Source organism: Eremothecium gossypii, chromosome VI (genome assembly GCF_000091025.4).
Source record: "Eremothecium gossypii ATCC 10895 chromosome VI, complete sequence".
In the NCBI taxonomy this organism is placed as follows: domain Eukaryota; kingdom Fungi; phylum Ascomycota; class Saccharomycetes; order Saccharomycetales; family Saccharomycetaceae; genus Eremothecium; species Eremothecium gossypii.
In genome coordinates this window covers 1,586,447-1,606,542 of record NC_005787.5, presented here as the reverse complement: position 1 = coordinate 1,606,542, position 20,096 = coordinate 1,586,447, and the positions used below count along the sequence as shown (strand labels likewise).

The window sequence follows — 20,096 nt, the reverse complement described above, 5'->3', positions numbered from 1 at the left end:
ACTCCTAACTAACTACTGCGATATCTACCATTTCAATCTGTGAAGTTTGTCTCTCATCCCGCTTCACTTTCCAAAAATGATCCGTAAAGTTCACCGCATTCATATGATCCAGGAATTTTTCATCATGCGTGATAACTATCAATTGGAAGTTCTTCTGATGCCTGCGGAATTTGATAATATTACTTAACGATCGGGCAAGGCTAGAAATATTTTCTTCATCCAGGTTGGTCGTTGGTTCATCAAGAGCAATGACACCGCAATTTGTTCCAAACGTCTCAGATAAAGCAAGCCTTATGATAATTGACGCTAGAACCTTTTGCCCAGCAGAACAGCGGCCTCTCATATCTAGCTCTGCATCTTGCTTATACATGACGACTCGGTAGTTATATGATTTCCCTCGAGTGGTGCTGTTTACCTCATCCGATTTGATTTTGATGCTATCAACATCTGTTCCACTGTAGGTTCGCTTCCACAATTCATCAATAATCCTGTTGATATCCTCCATTTTAAGGCCGTGATACTTCATAATGGCACTGTCAAGAACCTTGGAGTACGTGTCGATGTCATCGGTAACTAAAGTCTTGGTCTGTAGTTTAGCCCATTCTTGCTGATATCTATCATCAACGTCCCTATATTCAGATTGCAACTGGTTTGTGAGCAATGCAATCTGATTTTGTAGCTGTTTAATTTCGCCTAGCTTTCCAGCGTTTTCCGAACTCAGTTTCTCAAATTCCGTTCTGAGTTTCATGGATTCTTGTTGATACTTATCACGTTGCGCTTCCGCCGAACGCGCATCAAGCCTTACCAGTTCTTCTGAGATCTCCTTCATTTGTGATTTCAAATCTATCAAATCCAAATTTAACTTCATATTCTTTTGCTCATTGGTAGAATCTTTCAGTTTCTGATTCTCTTTCGCAATGCGCTTCCCTAAAGTGTTGATTCTTTTCGTAAGTTCTTCAGAATCTTGTTGACTCCTAGTCAATAATGCAGTAACATCCACGAGTCTTTTCGAATGGACATCATCAAATTCCTTCATACTATCAATGACTCCTTTCAATTGCATATACTTGGTCTTCAATCCATTCAATTGTCTTGCCTCTTGTGAGTCCTTTTCAGATTGCTCATTGCGAATAGAGGCTAATGTGGTTTTAAGTGTACTTACTTCCGCTGCTAACCTTTCAAGAACAGTCTCAGCATCCAGTAAGATACCGTCCATATTACCTATGCTTAGCTCAATGCCGACGGCGTCCTTCTGTATCTGTTGCTTCTCCTGTAACTGTTTTTCCATTTCAGTGACTTTGAAAGTCTTTTCCCTCACAAGGGCCACAAGATTATTGAACTCAGTTGCTTTCCTCTCCTTTTCTTCTTGCAGCCTGCCCACTTCCTTCCTTAAAACTCGTAATCTTTCGTTTATATTTGTCTGCTTGCGCTGTAATTCTTCTACCGTGTAAACCCCCTCGCTGCTACCGCCATATATCTTTACTTCATCTGACAGACGGCCATACTCACCCTCAACCTGTGCGAGCTCTTTTTGTAATCGGATTATATCATGAAATAGTGGACGCAACCTCTGCTCGAAATGTTCTTGCGTTTCCCGTAATTTACTATATTGGCGCTGAGCGTCTTCATGTTGAGCCTTGTTCTTCCCCAATTGCAACTTAGCCTCCTGTAAATGCTTTTCTTGGGTTACCGCCCGCATCTTCAGCGACCTTAAATTTACAATGTCCTTCTCTAATGCACGCAAAGAAGCTAAATATTGTTTCTCATCATTTAGAGTGTCTTCCAGTGTCTTCTCGAAAGCAGTATTAGTGCGCGACTTTAATTCTTCAATAAGTTTGGACCTTTCTGAATCCTTATCAAAGTTTCTTCGGCATAAATAACAGCAATTGGTGGTTTCTGCAATTTCCAATGCTTTCTGGTTGAATTCCAAGGTTGTGCGGTGCATCTTTAAATTCTCCAATGCAACTTTATAAGATTCTTCACTTTCTTGCACTAGCTCTTCATATTCCTCAATTGTACAATCCTCTGGCATCGCCATCTGCAATTTCTCCTTACACTCCGATATAGCCGTTTTTACACCTACCAAATCAGACTCTATATTCTTGGCAGTAAATTCCTTTTCAGAATATGTCTCCTTTATTTCGGAAGCATTACGACTGGCTTGAGCCAATTGTTTTTGTATACTGATGTACTTCTTTTTGAATTCTAGTTCAAAATCATCATCAATCTCGATTCCTAGAAATTTACTATGCTCGTCAGCTTTAAATTTACTTATCGCTTCTTCGAGTTGTTGCTTCTTCGATACGACAGATGTTTTGAGAAGAGAATATTTAGCCAATAATTCTGAATGCTGGTTAGCATTACTGATTTGAATTTGTACTTTCTCAACATCATTCTCCAGCAACAACATTTCATCATTTTTTGACTTTATTTCTTCATTAAACCTATCTACAGCATTTTCCTTCTGCCACATTTCAACTCTAGGTTTGTACTTCTCGAGATCTTGCTTAGAAATTTCTAATTCAGATTCAGTTTCGGATATACGGGCTAATTTTTGCTTTAATGTCATTAGTTGGTCATTTAATTTAGCTCTGTCATCTTTGGTGTAAGACAGTTTTTGCTCCTCTCTGATCAATTCGTTCTGTTTTCCTGAGAGCCGTTCCTGGGCCTCATTAAGCTCCTTCTGATGTTTTAAACGCAGGTCGCTTATTTTAGTCTCTGCCTTTTGAATCATAGACTCAATACATCCGAGGGAATCTTCTGTATTTATTCCTTCAGAAGCTAACTGATTTGTAAGTTCTGTTAAAAGATCTCGATTTTTCTCGTATTCTTTCTGCTTCGACTTTAACACAGCGGACTCCGATAATAATGACTCGTAAGTGGCCTTATTTGATTGTAATTCGTCATCTGCAGCCGCGGCTTCAATTTCCATACGGTTAATCGCTTCTTCTTTCTCTGCCAAGCTGCTTGAGAAGTTTTCTAAGAGATCTACAAGCTTTTCTCGATCCATATCCAAAGGTTCAATAGAATCCTGGAGCCTTTGAATCTGATTTCCTATTGAATCCCGGGAATGACCTAGACTATCAATCTTGGATAGTACCTGCTGAAACTGCTGATTTGAATAAAAAAGTTTATCTGACTGCTCAGTGATCTCCTTTAGTTGTCGCTCGATCTCGGGTACCGTACTCTGGTAATCCTTTACTTTATGTTCTAACTCAGAAATAGAACGCTTGATCGCGCGTGAACGGTCCCTGTCGATCTTCAAGTGCTCGACAGATTGTTTCAGTAGCTTGATATCAATTGCCATGTCCTTTTTAATGCCCTTCAGGTTGTCTAAGGCCTTCGTAAACTTCATTGCCTGGAATATCTCATCGAACCGCTTTTTCAGATTGGCTGGTTCACTCAATGGCCACAGTGAGTCCTCCTGGTGACAAAAAATCACATACTCCAGGATTGCCTTTGGCACACCAAGGTAAATCGGCACCTGTTGGTCTAAATCCGCCGCACGCGTGCTCAATGTTGTCCGTTCGCCACGATTTATCGCCACTAACTGTCCTTCTAAGGTCTTGAATGTCGTGGTGGTGCGTTTCTTCATCAACTGGATATTCCGCGTCACAATCATCTGAACCCCATTAGCATTAGTAAACGCCAGCTTAACTTGTGCTCGGACGTCCACTTCTCCGTTTATCTTGGGATCATGTATGAAAGCCCCGTTCTTGGAGTTCGGGGGCAGGTCCCCAGTAGTGGCATATTTCAGGCATTCGATAATCGTAGTCTTCCCGCATCCATTCGCTCCCACAATTAAAGTCAAAGGTTTCCCAAACTTTATAACCTCCTTATCCCGCGCATCAAATGACCGAATTCCCTGTATGGATAAGTTGTGAATCGCAGACATGTCCTCACTTCAATGGTTATTGATATCCTAGGTAGCAAGTCATTATCCTAAAAAGTGGTCCTTTTTTCAGTCTACTTTTAGATAATCTAAATTCTGCTGTGTATACCTATCGACGATATGTTACCCGGTTTTATTACTTTAGTGTCATTACCCGGTATTCGCGTGCCTCCTATCTATTAATTATGAAAAATAGACGGCAAGACTATAAAATAGGCAGAAGATAGCTATTAACTGTTTCTCTGAGCCTTTTATCCCTCGCCACGCTGTTGTCACTGTAAGTACAGCTTAGTTTAACAGACCTCTGTTATTTATCTACTTGAAGAGACCCCAGGGTAAGATTGCTTATAACCAAGTAGCATATCTACTAAAATAAGAAGCCGACGCTTTTATTCACAGGTACTCTACCAGCTTTTAATACTGCCTCAGTTGTTGCACAAGAAGAAAGCGATAAATACACGGTACCGCAAAAGGATAACATCTTTCATATAAGAGGAACACTTAGGTACGGACTGTAAAAAGATGACGGGTCACGAGGATTTTGTAGCAACCTTAGAATCCTTAAAGGAGTTAAAATCTGGTATCTCCGGTTCTAGAATTAAAAAGCTGACGACTTACGCTTTAGAAAATGTAAATGCAGAAGAGTACTTGATTGACAAAATAATAAATTACTCACGTACGTGTCCTGCGACACATAAACTAGGTTCTCTATATGTCATCGATTCGATCGGGAGAGCCTTCTTGAACAAGTGCAAGGATTTAAACCAGTCAATGAAGTCGAGCGCGCAAGCTGGGACCTACGGACACGCCTTGTTCACGTTGGGTGAAAACATACAAACTTTACTTAGTGACGGTGTCGAAAAGAGTAGTGCCGAAAACAGAGACAAGATCAAAGATTTGGTCGATATCTGGGACAAGGCTGACCTCTTCCAGAAAGGAGTTTTGAATGCTGTCAGAGGTGTATGGTTTGCTCTGAAGGATACCGGGAAGTCTTCTAGTTCACAAGCTTCCGATCCCAAGGAAAGAGCAATACAAATCTTGAGTAACCTAAAACCAATGGAATCTATTCCAGCTAGCATTTCAGTGCCCGCAGATTTAGGTTCCAATGAGCTTGCGCTACAACAAGCCGCCTTAATGCAGTTGTTGGCTTCTTTGCAGTCGCAACTGGCAGAGCCGGCCGGGGTACCGTCGACAAAGTCACGGGCTGCGCAGGAACACCGAACGCAACAAACACAGCGTCAGCCACTTGAACCACAACGTCATCAGTATCAGCAGCAGCAACATCAGCGCCATGAGCCAACGCAGTATATCGGTAGGTCTGCAAGGAGCAACAAAAGATCGGACGGACACACTGAGAGATCCAGATCAAAATCTCCTAAACGGCATGAAAAGAAGGGCAATCAAAGCAGTAATAACGCCAACAATAATACTCATAATAATAATAATAATACTAGCGGCAACAGCTCCACGAATAATAACCACCACTTGTATCCAGAAGAACGAAATGTCCCCACAAATCCCCACTTCCGGCCTAGGCATGTCTCATTTGATCCCAGTATGCCCGCTGATCATATTAAAGTTTATTCGAGAACTCTATTTGTTGGTGGTGTCCCAAACACCATGAAAGAGCATGATATCGCTAAAATACTCGGCAAATTTGGCGAGGTTCAAAGCGTTATCTTGAATAATTCACGGAAGCACGCTTTTGTTAAGATATACTCGAGGCAAGAAGCTGACAGCATTCTTCTGAACTTCAACAAGGATGAATCATCACCGTTAAGGATACGTTGGGCTGTCGGGTTCGGCCCCAGAGACTGCTGCGACTACCAGCACGGTTCCAGCATTATTCCAATGCACCGATTGACTGAAGTAGACCGCAAGTGGTCTCTGTGTGCAGAATGGGGTGGTACCGGTGGCCAGCCACTACAGTCCGGCATGGTTTTCGAGGAACCAGACATTATTGTTGGGGAGGGTGTGTCATCCAAAGCTATCTCTCAGAAAATGCCTACAGATCGCGGCAATGGCCCGAAGTCAGGTAAACTGCTGCCAGGGAACACCTTCCGCCCAGCGCAAACCCCCACATACGAGGCACCGATTTTTGCCCAGCCTCCTCCGCCTGCTGCAGGCTATCCACAGATGTACCAGGGAATACCACAGCAGATTCCACAGCATGGGATCTACCCGCAACAAACTATCATGCCTGTCATGGCACCCCAGCATCAGCCGCAAGATCATCATCAGCAGCAGTCTCCCGCGTTTGATCCAACCGCTCAATTAAACTCACTAATGAGCATGTTGAATAAACAGCAACAATAACTTAGAGGCTACATTTGAAGCCTTGAAATACACCTTAGTGCTCGTAGCTAATATATAAGGTAAGTAACCGCCCTATACTCCTGACCATAAGTATAATCGGGGTCATCGGACCAGCTGTGCTGACGTCCCGTGGGGCTTCAGGTCATGTTATACGTGACATCAAATTTTTTTTATCGGTATATTCTTCTATCCATGAATGAATGGAAAATAGCGTATATGCACCATACATCAGGTAAACTTTAGTTCCCGGCGATTCGATGAGTGCTTCAGCCGTGAAGGGCGTCGCCGCCGCTGTCCAGCCTTTGCCAAATTCCATTAAGGCGGGCTTGTTATTGTCCCGTATACCGATTGTTACGCCGGAACTATCCAAACTTGAGTCGCAATACTATCAGTATCAGAGTGAACTTGAAAGACGGTTAATGTGGACATTCCCTCAGTTCTTTTACTTCAAGAGAGGTACATTGTCTGAGAGGCGGTTTTTGAATGTGCAGAAGGGACTTGTTCCCAAGCTCCCAGGCGTATGGTTTCCTAAAGGCATTCCTCTTATCAAGTTCGGAAGAGACACGAGAAAGAAGCAGGAGGTTAATTTACCGAAGGAATCCACCGAGGAGATGTCTAGCAGTGATATGTCCAGACCTATTGTTCCAAACCCACGGATCACTCCTGCGGATGAGCAGAATAATACCAAAACATTGGAGCGGCAGCTGAGCAGGACCCTATATCTTCTCGTTAGGAGCAAGGAGGGATGGCAGTTACCTAGCTTCCCTGTCCCTCAGAAGGGAGATGAGAAGGTCCCATTGCATGAGTCAGCTGAAAGTGGCATCAGAGAGCTCAGCAAGCATCAAATGAAAACCTGGACGGTATCGAATAAGCCAATTGGCGTCCTTGAGAAAGACAACAAGTACACCTTTTTGATCAAGTCGCACATGTTAGCGGGTGATTTCTGCCTAGCGGATGGCACGGAATATCTTGAGCACGCGTGGTTGACAAAGGATGAGATCAAGGAACGCGTGGACGCTGCCTATTTCTCAAAAATTGGATTCATGTTGGCGAACGTCTGAGCTACCAGCTTAGGCTATTTCTGCCAAACTTGTAAATAAGATAATCACAAGATTTAATACTAGTTACATTCACCTAAAACCTCTTTGGTACATACTCATCACGTCCGTAGCGCCCGACTGCTTCCCCGCGGCCGCGCAAGTCTTCTTCTCTCCGAAGAGATCTTTCTTCTATCCGACGGTGCTGCCGGCCACCCTCATCCAGCTTGCTTCGTATGCTAGGTTCCTTACTCCTTTCCACCGTCCTCAGTTTATCTGCTCTGCGCTTCTTGGATGACTTACGCTCTTCATCCCTGGCAGCAATCATCCTCTTAACGTTGGATGTGGCAGCCAAACCCGCTTCCATCTTCTCCGACTCTTCGCTGGTATATAATATTGAACTGCAGGTTGACTTTAGTATTGTGACGATATCTCTTTCCTCCGTAAAGAGTACTTTCATGGTCTCTGGGATAAAGTGCACTAGCGAATTGGCATTGCTATTGAAGGAAATCTCATACATGTTCTCCTGACCTAGAAGTGAACGAAATGAGAACTTACTCTGCTCTCTAGATGACATCCGTGATCCCACTGCCAAAACAAATCCGTCATCTGAAATGCTCACGCTCTCTACGACACCCTCAGGCTCGGAATGTACTGTTTTGCATGTAAAATCTTTGAGCGACCAAAGAGAACAGGAGCCATCCTCAGAGCCTGCGACAAAATAAAGACCCCATGGATCAACTGCAAGCGAAGTTATGGTTTTCAAATGACCAAACATTGTATTCCGAATTTCAAACCCAGCATCTCCCAGTTTAAATATTTTTATAGACCCAAGCTTAAAACCTAGTATAATATGCTGGCCATCATTTAGCCACGCCACTGACTCCACAGTATCACAACTCCCCGCGCCAGCTTCATGTTCAGGTTGAATCTTGGATATCGAGTGCAATCGGTAGCCTTCGGTAGCAGCATACAAGTAGATTTCACTAGCCTTCGTCAGAACGAGCAACCACTGCCCTAGGGGATCAAATAAGCATTTATAGTTCTTAATTCTTGACCCAGTGACTAGAGTTTTTAATAATGGGTTTTTACTATCCGAAGCGTTCCACAGTTTAACAGATGTCGAAGTGCCAACAGTGACAAACTGGTCGGCTTCTACTGGATTCCATGCAATCGACAGACATAACTTTCCTACACCTTGCGCTTCCTTAATCGTAAAACTGTATCTTTCTGTTGCGACGTTCATTACAGTAATACTTCCGTCTGTCCTCGCCCATGTCGCAAGTGACCCCACAGAGTTACTTGCCAATGCAATTACTCGATTATTGACGGTTGGTCGCCTTTCTAACCTAGAAGGATGTTCCATCCGGTGGAAATGGTCGTCGCGGATCCTCACCGCTCGCTGTTTCCATACATTAAAGAATCTTTTGTAAAGCTTGCTAGCCCTCTCAGGAGTGAGGGATTCGGCCTGGCTGGGGCCAGCACTGCTGGATTTTGATCCGCCTTCCATCGAAGAGGGTACTGTTTGATTATGGTGATTTCTTGGTGTGGGTTCGACATTCAAGTGCATAGTTGGAGGTTACCGATAACTTAGATTTTCTTATAAACGGTTACCCTACGTCTTCGCGGTTGGCGGATATACTGATTAACAGTTGGAGAGCCTTGGCGGGATACTGTGAATGCCTTCTCTTCAACATTATTTGAATATGCAAACGTTATTTAAATTAAGTAACACACTTGTGCTTATATATTCAATTGTTCCAAGCGCGCCATCCAACATGGCGATTCTCATCTAGTTTGAGAACTTGCGTCTATTCTTATTCTGTGTACGGCAACGGTATTAGGAGAGACTTCGAGTTTTTGGAACTTCAAAGTCAATACTTCATCATCGTAAGTAGCAGTTACTTGGCCTAAACCAGTGCCCACCTTTGTAGGGAGCCTGATTGTTCGCCGAAACTCCGGGTTTGTGGGTTCTCCAGTAGTCCACGCGTCTGTATTCTCATCCGTATTAATGGCTGGCACGACAATAGAAAGAACTGCATCATTCATGTCTCGATGCAGGGCAATATCTATGTGGTCTTGAGACATTACGCCAGGAACTCTGATGTGGATCTCATAGGCGTCCGAACGCTCCAAAATTAATAATGAGGGAAGAACGTCAGAATTTGCGCGCGAGAGCTTGTATTCTGAACTAGCTGCCACACTCTCAGCTTTGTGTACACCTGAGCGACTGTTGGCTGTGGGTCTCCCTGTATTAACTGCATCAAAAAAGCCAAAATATGGTAAACGAAAGGACATTATAGCTACTTTGGAGAAATTAATCCTTGCTATATGTTAGCCAACTTTTGTACTCATATTGTATGGTTTGACTTGATCATCGTAGTGATGGTTTTTATATGTGAACGAGAGTGCAAAGGACGCATTTTCTGTTCTGGCAATTCATGCCCAATCATAATATTTAGCACGCTGACGCTCGCAAACTCTCCATTACAAAGCGGTGACAACAAACAAATACTGTACCGATGCACACAAGAATCTATAGAGTTGAAGGTAGCATATGGTGTCAAATTTGCTAATCATATTAGAGCAACTATTAGCTTCTGCATTCTATACATACATTTAATAAAAGTAGTACTGCCTTTTTACAGCATGATATTATGGCATTCATACATAATTAAATATGCGATCTAAAGGCCATATCATCTCAGATGCTTACAACCTAGGGAGCGCCTATTCATTTAGCCTTCAGCATTGATGGAATAGAATCTTTCATTTGTCTAATGGTTTTATATATCTTTTCGAAAGTCGAATTCGAGTTCACAATCCATGTACCACTTCTAAGGTACGTGCAAAATAAAATAAATACATAAGCAGTAATAAGTAACTTGGTATCTCAAAGCCAAAACAATTGGAATAGCTTTTGGAATAGCTTCTAGCTTAGTTCAAGCAATTCTACTGATTCAGATATCTAGCTACCTCCGAAGATGCTTTAAGGTTTAATGGCATCTGCGACGGCTCCGTCTTTATAAAAACAATCTGCTTACAGTGATATGGCAAACTACTTTGAGTAACGTAAAGAAAGCGTTGGTCCAGATGTCTCATGTAAGACGGAAACGTATCACCGCAATATATAGCACGTCGATGAAAGATGACAATGCGATGATAGTCAAAAGCCATTCTTCTAAGGAGTCTAAGCGGGACCCGCGTGTTGAACTATCAGACAATGAATACATTAGCAACGATGAGAAAGATTCGACCGATGCCAAACCTGCGGCAGATGAGCCTCAACTTGAACTCAACTGTAGCAGTTCGTTGAGCAGCAGCGATGACGATTCTTCTGTTAGTTCCAGTATTTCATCGTCTAGCGAGCTAGATGCACTTTCTGAACCTGGGTTATCCTCCCCAAATGCCGTGCCCCTAGTATACAAGGTACCACATGAGAGCTCCAAGGCCATTCAAGTTGCTCGCAGGCTTGAAAACATTCATGCATCAGTACAGAAGGATGATGATTACATGCCGAAACTTTGCATTAACAAAAGTATGGTTTTCACAGATAGGCAGGACCAGGTAGCAGAGTATGAACGGCTATTGGAGATTAGGCTTAAATATAAGAATGCATTTAAGGTACCCCCGACATTATTTGCGGATCAACTACTTTCTAAGGCTGAAAAATACATTCCTCTTGTTGAGGAGATTCTGCGAGGTGAGCGGCCATCAATGTATTATGATAATGCAAGGAAGGCGTACCAGAAATCTTCTAGAGCTCTGCTAAGCGTCGAAGAATTTAGACAGCTAGATTTAAAAACATTCACGGCAGGCTATTTTGGTATCAAACGTCAGATCCGCTTGAGTACTGAGATATTAAGTCAATACCAGGATAAGCTTTCAAAGCACCGTAATCCTACTGTGCAATGGTGGGGACCTACTGATTTCTCGCACTACGTCCTAGCGCCTGAAATTTTATCATACGTGTGCCGAGACGAACTGGGCCTTGCAGATATCGATGAGGCTTGGACTTACATGGAAAGTACCACGGAATACGGGTTAAATGTGGCGGACGAAGAGCCTCTAGATATTTGGGAATTAGAATACGAAGAGAAAAAGCTGCAACGGTTAGGATTAGGACCCAAGTACAGCAGCATGACTTACAGAAAGCATCCTGCCAGGGCGTCGGCTGTAGTAGATACATCCAAAAATGGTTCTAAAGAGCATAAGCGTAAAGGAAAGCAACACAAATTAAAAAAAGGACAGCAGTCTACAAAGATAAGGGTATCAAAAAAAAGGCGACGCGTACAACCACACAGCATATGCGATTAATAATCTTACAATCGTACTAAGTAATACATACCGCGCTTATAGAATCTGCTGCTGCACGGAAAGTTGCATATGCGAAAACATGCTATGCAGTGGATGATCGCGTACCACTTTTTAATCCGATAAAAGTGGACTAGCGATAAATAGTAATTTCAATAGGGAATGTGAATTTGAATTGAGAATTGGGATAATGCTGTGGATTTCTGTGATTATAATACCATAAATATAAGAGGAAAATAAAACATATTAAATAAAAAAAACGAAAAAATCCCACAGACCTCAAGAATTCTTCTATCATTTACTAATAAGTTAAATATCATACTTGGCAATCACAATGCCTGTTAGTTGGTACTGTCTCTTTTATTATTCTCATTAATATTAGTATTAATGCTTAGAACATTATGGTTTAAAATTATTATCTTAGAGCTTATTTGGCTAGGTGATCATACATTGGCGCCATTAAAAGTAGCTTAACGCTTCTATGATTTGGGTATATAAAATAAAATAAAATGAAGTAAAATAAAATAAAATAAAATGAAGTAAAATAAAATAAAATAAAATGAAGTAAAATAAAATAAAATAAAATAAAATAAAATAAAATAAAATAAAATAAAATAAAATAAAATAAAATAAAATAAAATAAAATAAAATAAAATAAAATAAAATAAAATAAAATAAAATAGAAATAGAAATAGCATATATATTATGTTCACAAAATACAATCTATATAATGAATAAAGTCACCATAATATAACTATACTATGATATAATATAATATTATATACTAAGTAAAAATAAAATAAAATAAAATAACATAAAATAAAAAGGTAATAAATAAAAAAATAATAAACAAACAAACAAATAAATAAATAATAAATAAATAAATAATAAAATAAATAATAAAATAAATAATAAAATAAATAATAAAATAAATAATAAAATAATAAAATAATAAAATAATAAAATAATAAAATAATAAAATAATAAAATAATAAAATAACAAAATAATAAATATTAATCAAGATAAAGTTAATAGTGGTAATTATACAAAGCATCTAAAACTATTCATATTCATATTGGTGCTTATTGAAGCTCCAAAGCAAAGAGAGTCTGCTGTCATGTGACTCAGAATGTAAATCGCTGCTCTGTCAGGCTTGGAGTTCTGTGGTAAATTATTATCCTTCTTTTCTGTCTCCTGTAATTGCTTGGTAAGCGGGATCAAGGTTCCCCAAGACTATTTGCACAAAAGTAATCCCATGTAAAATAATAACTGGCCTCATATGACGGGACGTGCTCACACAAAAATTCGGTAGAAACTCGTCCTTGTTAGCTCAGTTGGTAGAGCGTTCGGCTTTTACGTACAGCTTACGAGGTACCGAAATGTCACGGGTTCGAGCCCCGTATGAGGAGTTTCTTCCAATTTTTTTGTTGTACGCTTTACCTTATTTTTTCAAATCCTTGCTTGTTTTGGACCCGAAGAACAATTGCGTTATGTGAAAATAGACTGCGCTAAATTCTATCATGATTATGGTTGATTAACAGGACTATTAATAGTAAAAAGCAGCAAAGGATACCATCCCAGTAATATATCTACACACAACCTCAGCACTTAGAATGCCCACGAAACTTGAAGTCAACGTGAACAATATCATATTTGAATCTTATTCAGTTGATCCAGCCACCGGGCATCCTATTTACGCATTCGACTCGACCTATTTGCCATCAGCAGCGGAGATCAACGATAGCACAGTATATGAAGTACTTCTGGATAGGCTTATGGATAACCTGATAAACAGGCTCCCCTCCAAGCCGTTTTCACTTGTCGTATTTTCTTCAGGTTTCACTGCTAATGGCATAAATTGGGTGGATGGGATCCGAATGTATGCCCGACTACCAAGGCAGAATAAAAACTACTTACAAAAGATGTACATCGTCCACGAGTCATTCTTCATAAGGACAGTCTACCAGGTTCTGAAGAATGTGATGAACATCAAGTTCCTGAACGGCGGCAACTCAAAGGATACCTTGGTGCATGTTTCCAACCTTAGTGAGCTGGCCGAACATATAGACATTACAAGGCTACGGATATCTTTGAATGTGTACCTCTATGATTACGAAATTAACGACACAATCAAGATTCCGGACTGGTTTAAAAGCTCTAAAGGCGAGCTCTCTCGAAAGGAATACCGACAGCTAATCTTTGATAAGATTTTCAAACGGCTTACGTTAGAGGCCCCGCAACATCCCCTCGTATTCCAAAAGCCTGGATCGTACAAGAAAATAAACATCCTATTGGATGTCATTGAGCGGAATAATTATATTGATTTATCTCAATGGGATATTTATTCTATTGCGTCCGTTTTCCTGCATTTCATCAAGAGTAAGTCGAAACCTTTGTTCCCAATAGACCTGCTCCCGTTGCCCATTGACGATAGCTTCGAGTACACATACAACACATTTTTTGCAATGATGGCATATAATGGATACTACGACTTGGTAGCCGCCATATTTCCATTTCTGCATACCCTACTGGAAAATACCAAAGTCACCAATCACACTTACATGACATTGAGCAAATGTCTAACCTCCGCAATGTGCAAGGAAAAAGTGTCCATGAAGTCAGGCGACCGTCTTGCAGTTGGCACGCGCTTCATCCGGAACTTGCTGATCCATTTCGATGGAATAAGAGCCAAAATGTCAAAACACAATGGATTACATCGTAGATCGAAGTCCGTTTCCGCTCGCAGCTTGCCCCGTCACATGCTACCATCCCGCGCAAAAGAATCCGCACATAGGCGCTCTAAGACCTCCGACGAGGCGCAACTGGGGTCGCCATCTTCTCGTTCCCCTTCTCCACCCCCCTTGCCAAAGCGTATGCCAACCAACTTACCAACGCCGGGTGCGATTCCTAATTCCACATCAACACCTGCCAAGTGTATGCCTGACCTACCCACACGTGGTAGTCCACGCAAGGCTGCCGGGCCAGGAGTCTCCAGCAACAACGTTTTCTCGGATACTAATACCCTAAAAACCAAGTCATCCTGCCCCTCGCTGCGCACCACCGACGCGTCCGTACTCTCCCTCAACGACGCAGAGACAGATACCGAACTTTCCTTAACCAAGTCTAAATCAGCATCTCCCTCGGAAGCTGCCCCGCCAATGAAACTCAGAAACATGTCCTCCAACATCTCTTTAAGACTTTCCAGCTCCACCCTCTGGAAGGAGTCGCCGGCTAGTCCCGATGGAAAATCCTCGCGAACCTCCGAGTCTCGCCGCCCGTCCTCTGCCAAGCCGAGTGCGGATGCAGTGATCACGGACGGGCTTAGAAAGGACTCCGATCCCCTCGTCCTCGTCGAGAACATCCGGAGCCTCGCTCTTGACAAGAATGAGAAAATACAGACCTTCGATCTCGAGTTGCGGCGCAAGAAGCTCAGGACCCATCAAGTTGCCGGCACTACTAAGTTTTCGCCTACCAGCTACTCCGACATCCCGTCCGGTAATAAGGTTTCGCGCCTCGCATCTCTGTACGAACAGCGCCTACAGGGCCTAAAAATCATGAGTGAAGTCAAACGCGACTGACGCAATCTGCAGCCAACGTTGCCGACACTCGCATCATCGTCAGTTCTAACCTTTGATAACTAATATACTCTAAGTAATTACCTAATACCCTTTGTACTTTCTCTACGCTTGGCGCATGTTGCAGAACGAAATATCTGAAGTTCCACTCTCATGTCGAGATTCGTCTTACGTCATCAACGCAGGTTTCGTGTCGCGCTGGACCAAATGGTTTCTTACCAAATAGGAAGTTTTACCAAAAAGACTCACGGAATTAGATCAAAAGACTAGTTAAGGACGAGTTGAATTGTCATTCTGCAGGCGGCCATTCCCGTCAGTCCTCATCGAAGATTCTTCGGGCTCAAACAGGGACCACAGCTAGCTACCAGGGCTAACTAATAGCGTACAGAAGCCCGCTTTTACAAGGTTCCAATAATAGATTACGCCCCAACGGTCAAGTCAACGAAAGCGTTCGGTACAGACGCCTTAGGTTCGAGCAGCAGGAGTGTGGCAGCAATTAGGACGAGCAAGTGCGGCATAAAGGCTGTACAGAGATTGAATCCGAGGGGCTCGCCGGGCAGAAACAGAGCGAACAGAGTACCAGGAAGAAGCAGCTAGATTTAATGTTTGGGCGCTTCCACAGAAAGAAGGGGAGGGGGCAGGCATGGTCGGGAGCGTTGTCGCGAACTGAGCCGAAGAACATGACCGGGAGGGGACACAACGAGTCTGTGCTCGAGTACGACGTATCGCCGACGCGGCCACTGAGACTACCTTCGCTGTCTTCGTGCTCGGACACCACTGCCATCAAGTCCACGGGCGACGGATACGTACGGCGCAACCGGGATGCGAAATGCGAGTATTCAGAGTCGCTGTCTTTGACCACCTACGCGACGGACGACAGTTACCATACAGCCAGCTCCAAGGGCGTCTCAATTCTCTCGCAGAGTACCAAGCTGAGGCCACTGTCGCAACGTATAGCTCCGCTGATGGAGATGGACCCTGTGGAGACGCCTGTTGTCCAAAAAAATGACGCCGCAGATTGCCGGAAATTTGATATGCTTGATCAGATAACCCCCAAGGCTGTAAACTACACCAATGGAATTCCCACCATGGACCTGCATCGTAGCTCTGTTGAGAATACGACTGGGTTACTGAGCGGACTAGGGATTTCGGGCTTAGAAGGCGAGGGGGCTGTCAGTGACACGAAAGTGGCAGAAATGCAACAGCCCCGCGACTGCTGTACAGAATCGCATTACAGTACTAAAAATCAGAAAGAGCAGGACAGCGTGAGCGATGCGCGTGAGAACAGCTACATGAAGGGGCTGCAACGCCGACAGACCATACCAAGCAAAGAGAATGTAGCTGCTGCACACAGGAAGACGCCTGAAAGGAGACCCGAGTGGCGATCCTCAGGACACATAAGTGCAAGGCGTTCCGTAGACCACGCAACAAGCTCCTCCGGAACCGATCCCTTCTCTCATCGGGACGATGGTACTCATAGGACTGTGATGAGCGATTCAGGTAGTGAGGGTTTGGCAATGCATCCTCCGCCAGCGGACATGGTGGCCAACACGCCACCTCAAGTGGAAAATCTCACATATTTGTTTATCGTATCCATACATGCCTTCGATTCACAGATACTCGAGAACAAGGAAGATGCGACTATATGCTTGTCGTTTGAGAAGAACGAGCTAGCATTCGTGCACACTGTCGACGAATCTGGCTGGGGGGAGGTTACGTTGGTGAAATCTGGCCGACGTGGTTGGGTACCCTTCAATTACTTTGCTGACGTGGTCCGAGAGGATAACAGCTTCAAGCTTAATTCCACAGACTCGACAGGTATGGACAGGAGACCATTGGAAAAGCTTCTCTCAAACGCTGCTCAGTTCCTGCTAGAATCGCAGAGTGTGGACCCGCAGCAAGATATAAAGGCATTGTTGCGTGACATCAATGGTATCAGGGATGGGGTTAAGCAATTGCTCGAGGATACGAATTGCGTATCTCGGTCCAATGAATTGGTTAAGGCAAAATCTCCGATCAGAAGTTGTCGCAAAAAGGTTTTAGCCGAGTGGTATAACCTTATGCTTAAGGCAGACCATTATAAGCGCTCCATGAATAGCCAGCGCGTGGAGTTGTTGCAGCAAATGGTTTACACAGTCCTTTGGCGCTCGTTTGATTTCTACAATACCTGGGTTAAGGAGAAACTCCACGACTTTAGCAGAAGTACTACACAATCGAGCGTAAGGGAGTATCCTACATCAGCTGCATTTGAGACTATGCGCGAAGACGCCTCTTATGCGACAGGAGCTTCTGTGGGCGATCACACCACGTCCAGATCAGATCACCTCATCCAGCATTTATCGACCCCACCTCACGCTGTGGCACGGCTCGATGAAGTCCACGGCTTATTGTTCACTTATATCGCCTTGATTTTGGGGCGCCTGGATATGATTGAACACAATGCGGCTGGTTGCGAGGTTCTCGAGCTAATCGTCCATCAGATTATTTTATTGCTACGCGAGCTACTATATATTAGCAAAGCTTGCTCCTTATTGATTCATGCCAAATTCAGCAATGCTTATGAAAATAATCTTGACCATAACTTGGACCCGCTATTGTCATTGGTTTCTGAGCTAGTCGCCTGTGTGAAGGTTTTTGTCACTGACACTATTAATGAGACCTATGACAACAATAAGCTAATAGTACAAGATGAGGTGTATTGTTACACCTCAGAAGGTGAGCATCTCATTGTTATAATTGCGAAAATGACACGACTTATTAGCAGCGCGATTAATGGCTGTAAAAGCTACTTGAAGCTTATTGGTGATTTCCAATTAGGGAACGACAGAAAATACCCAGATTTTGAACGGATGAAGATGACGCCAGACCAATTTATCCAAAAATGTTCTAAAGGGATAATAATGTCGCTTAACCAAAACGATGACCTTCATACACTTATGGAGACTAATAAGGAAATGCTCGTTAGTTCGCCCTCATTTTCAAAGAAACTGGTTCGTTTTTCGACTATCCGCTCAGGTATAAACAGAGGTTCACTCTCAGTAAACGGAACTCAGTTTCTCCAGGAAATTATGCCAGATTCAGTTCCGTTTCAGAAGGAGCCGGTGTTTACACGATTTAGCGTTGATGAGTCAATTGCGGTGGAAGATGATATTGATGTCATAAACAATCGCGCTGCTATGAAAGAAGAAATGTTATACGATAAAGGGGATAACTTGATCGGTGCTTCTTTTAGAGCTGTGATCTTCATGTTAACTGACGAGAAAGATCTTGATGATGGTTTTCTCCTAGCGACTTTTTTGCTGAATTTCAAGTCTTTTGGCACAAGTGTTGATCTAGTCGAGGCATTGATTGCCCGGTTTGATGTCACTGATCGGTCTGCGCGCCTTGAGGTAGAGGACAACAGTGGGAAGTATTCGTCGAGGTTTTCGAGGCTCAAACAGAGACGCAGAAAAGTTTGCAAAATCTTTCAAAAGTGGATGGAAAGCTTTTGGGACTACGAGAAGGACTACATTTTACTTGCCACAATTGTGAATTTTTTCAATGAAGCCGTTTCTGTAAAACTACCTACAGAAGCCAGACTTTTAATTGAAACCGCGGCAAAACTATCATGCTTCACCCCTTCAACAAATAGCGTTGCCAAGAAGGAAAGACTACAGCTAAACCCAATACTTCTTGCTCCACAGGGAGGTTTGGTACCAAGCCCATCGTATTCAAGCAGACTATCTGTTGTATCGGTTGATGAAAAATTTATTGAGGAATACGAGCTCACACAATTATCAAGCAGCAGCAGGAGTTCTATTTCTATACCACAACCGCTAGTGAACTTGGGTTCAGCTTCATTGATGACTAGAAAGAACTTAACAGATATTCGGAGTCTACTTCTTGAATATGATAGCCTGGTACCACAGCGAAGTGAGTGTTTATATGGCGGTTCCCCACAAAAGTCAAAACTGGCTGCCATAATAGCGAAGTGGGAAAATTTGGTCTTTGAACATAACAAACAGTCAATTTTTGAGAACTTTAGCCAGACTACGTTGAATATTGCTGAGTTGAATCCAATTGAAGTAGCAAAACAGCTTACTTTGGTTGAGTCAGTAATGTATTTGGCCATTAAACCAGTTGAGCTTCTGACCGGCGATCTTTGTGATCGGAAGCGCACAGATGAGTCTTCGAAAGCGCGTACAATTTTGAATTTTACAAATTTCCTATCTCAATATGTTACGGAATCGATAATTGGTCCCGGCTTCCAGCTCGAAGCCCGTGTCGACAGATTGAGGGGATGGTTGAAGATTGCGCTTTCTGCATTATATTTCCGAAACTTTAACTCTGTGGCTTCCATTATGACAGCCCTTCAGAGCCATGCCATTTCCCGCTTGTCATTCATCTGGGAGTCGCTGGACGAGAGAGACCGGGATTTATTCACTTACCTTTCAAAGATTATTCATCCAAACAATAATTACAAAGTCTACAGGATTAAGCTAAACAAATTGGCCGAAGACTTTGTCCCCACCAGTTTACCGACGGCGAAATCTCCTCTACCGGTCGTTCCTTTCTTTAATTTATTCATACAAGACCTCACGTTCATTAACGAGGGTAATTGCAAATTTAGGAATCCATCTTCATTCAAACCGCATAAAATAGTCAACATTGACAAGTACTTCCGGATAACCAGGACTGTTTCAATGCTGCAATATTTTCAAGTGCCTTATGATACCGAATACAAAAGTGACAATGATGAGCAGGATCACTTCTTCAACGTCTCAAATGAACTTAATGACTCCATTAGCATTGTTCCGTTACCGCTTTTACAAACTTTAATACTTTATGAGTTTTGGCGAATTAGTACCCTATATTCAAGGGATGGCGACAGAGCGTATAACTTGAGTACCGGCTTGAAACCTGCGACAAACTGATAGCTATGTATTTCTCCGGTTTTGCTATAATCGTTAGCGGACGACTAG

General features: G+C 42.8%; 8 protein-coding genes and 1 non-coding gene across 9 annotated transcripts; 6 read left to right on the top strand and 3 right to left on the bottom strand.

Moving 5' to 3' along the window:
• Positions 1-4: 4 nt before the first annotated feature.
• Positions 5-3,895, bottom strand: RAD50 (MRX complex DNA-binding subunit; the record flags this gene model as incomplete). Its single annotated transcript, NM_212320.2, has 1 exon — positions 5-3,895. The coding sequence occupies one exon, from the start codon at positions 3,893-3,895 to the stop codon at positions 5-7; it is 3,891 nt and encodes a 1,296-aa protein (NP_986184.2).
• Positions 3,896-4,414: 519 nt separating this feature from the next.
• On the top strand, positions 4,415-6,208 carry NRD1 (Nrd1 complex RNA-binding subunit; the record flags this gene model as incomplete). Its single annotated transcript, NM_212319.2, has 1 exon — positions 4,415-6,208. The coding sequence occupies one exon, from the start codon at positions 4,415-4,417 to the stop codon at positions 6,206-6,208; it is 1,794 nt and encodes a 597-aa protein (NP_986183.2).
• A 257-nt stretch (positions 6,209-6,465) lies between these two features.
• Positions 6,466-7,269, top strand: MRPL17 (mitochondrial 54S ribosomal protein mL46; the record flags this gene model as incomplete). The annotated part of the gene is made up of 1 exon (NM_212318.1): positions 6,466-7,269. The coding sequence occupies one exon, from the start codon at positions 6,466-6,468 to the stop codon at positions 7,267-7,269; it is 804 nt and encodes a 267-aa protein (NP_986182.1).
• A 73-nt stretch (positions 7,270-7,342) lies between these two features.
• TEX1 (Tex1p) lies at positions 7,343-8,815 on the bottom strand (the record flags this gene model as incomplete). Its single annotated transcript, NM_212317.1, has 1 exon — positions 7,343-8,815. One exon carries the CDS (start codon positions 8,813-8,815, stop codon positions 7,343-7,345), a length of 1,473 nt encoding a protein of 490 aa, NP_986181.1.
• A 218-nt stretch (positions 8,816-9,033) lies between these two features.
• Positions 9,034-9,543, bottom strand: AGOS_AFR633W (Hsp20/alpha crystallin family protein; the record flags this gene model as incomplete). The annotated part of the gene is made up of 1 exon (NM_212316.1): positions 9,034-9,543. One exon carries the CDS (start codon positions 9,541-9,543, stop codon positions 9,034-9,036), a length of 510 nt encoding a protein of 169 aa, NP_986180.1.
• Positions 9,544-10,338: 795 nt separating this feature from the next.
• Positions 10,339-11,562, top strand: RTC4 (Rtc4p; the record flags this gene model as incomplete). The annotated part of the gene is made up of 1 exon (NM_212315.2): positions 10,339-11,562. One exon carries the CDS (start codon positions 10,339-10,341, stop codon positions 11,560-11,562), a length of 1,224 nt encoding a protein of 407 aa, NP_986179.2.
• A 1,317-nt stretch (positions 11,563-12,879) lies between these two features.
• AGOS_t0170 lies at positions 12,880-12,969 on the top strand. Its single transcript is given in 2 exon segments — positions 12,880-12,917; positions 12,933-12,969. It is a non-coding gene; the product is annotated as a tRNA-Lys (tRNA).
• A 204-nt stretch (positions 12,970-13,173) lies between these two features.
• On the top strand, positions 13,174-15,138 carry ECM25 (Ecm25p; the record flags this gene model as incomplete). Its single annotated transcript, NM_212314.1, has 1 exon — positions 13,174-15,138. The coding sequence occupies one exon, from the start codon at positions 13,174-13,176 to the stop codon at positions 15,136-15,138; it is 1,965 nt and encodes a 654-aa protein (NP_986178.1).
• A 599-nt stretch (positions 15,139-15,737) lies between these two features.
• Positions 15,738-20,048, top strand: BUD5 (Ras family guanine nucleotide exchange factor BUD5; the record flags this gene model as incomplete). The annotated part of the gene is made up of 1 exon (NM_212313.2): positions 15,738-20,048. One exon carries the CDS (start codon positions 15,738-15,740, stop codon positions 20,046-20,048), a length of 4,311 nt encoding a protein of 1,436 aa, NP_986177.2.
• Between the last annotated feature and the right edge of the window lie 48 nt (positions 20,049-20,096).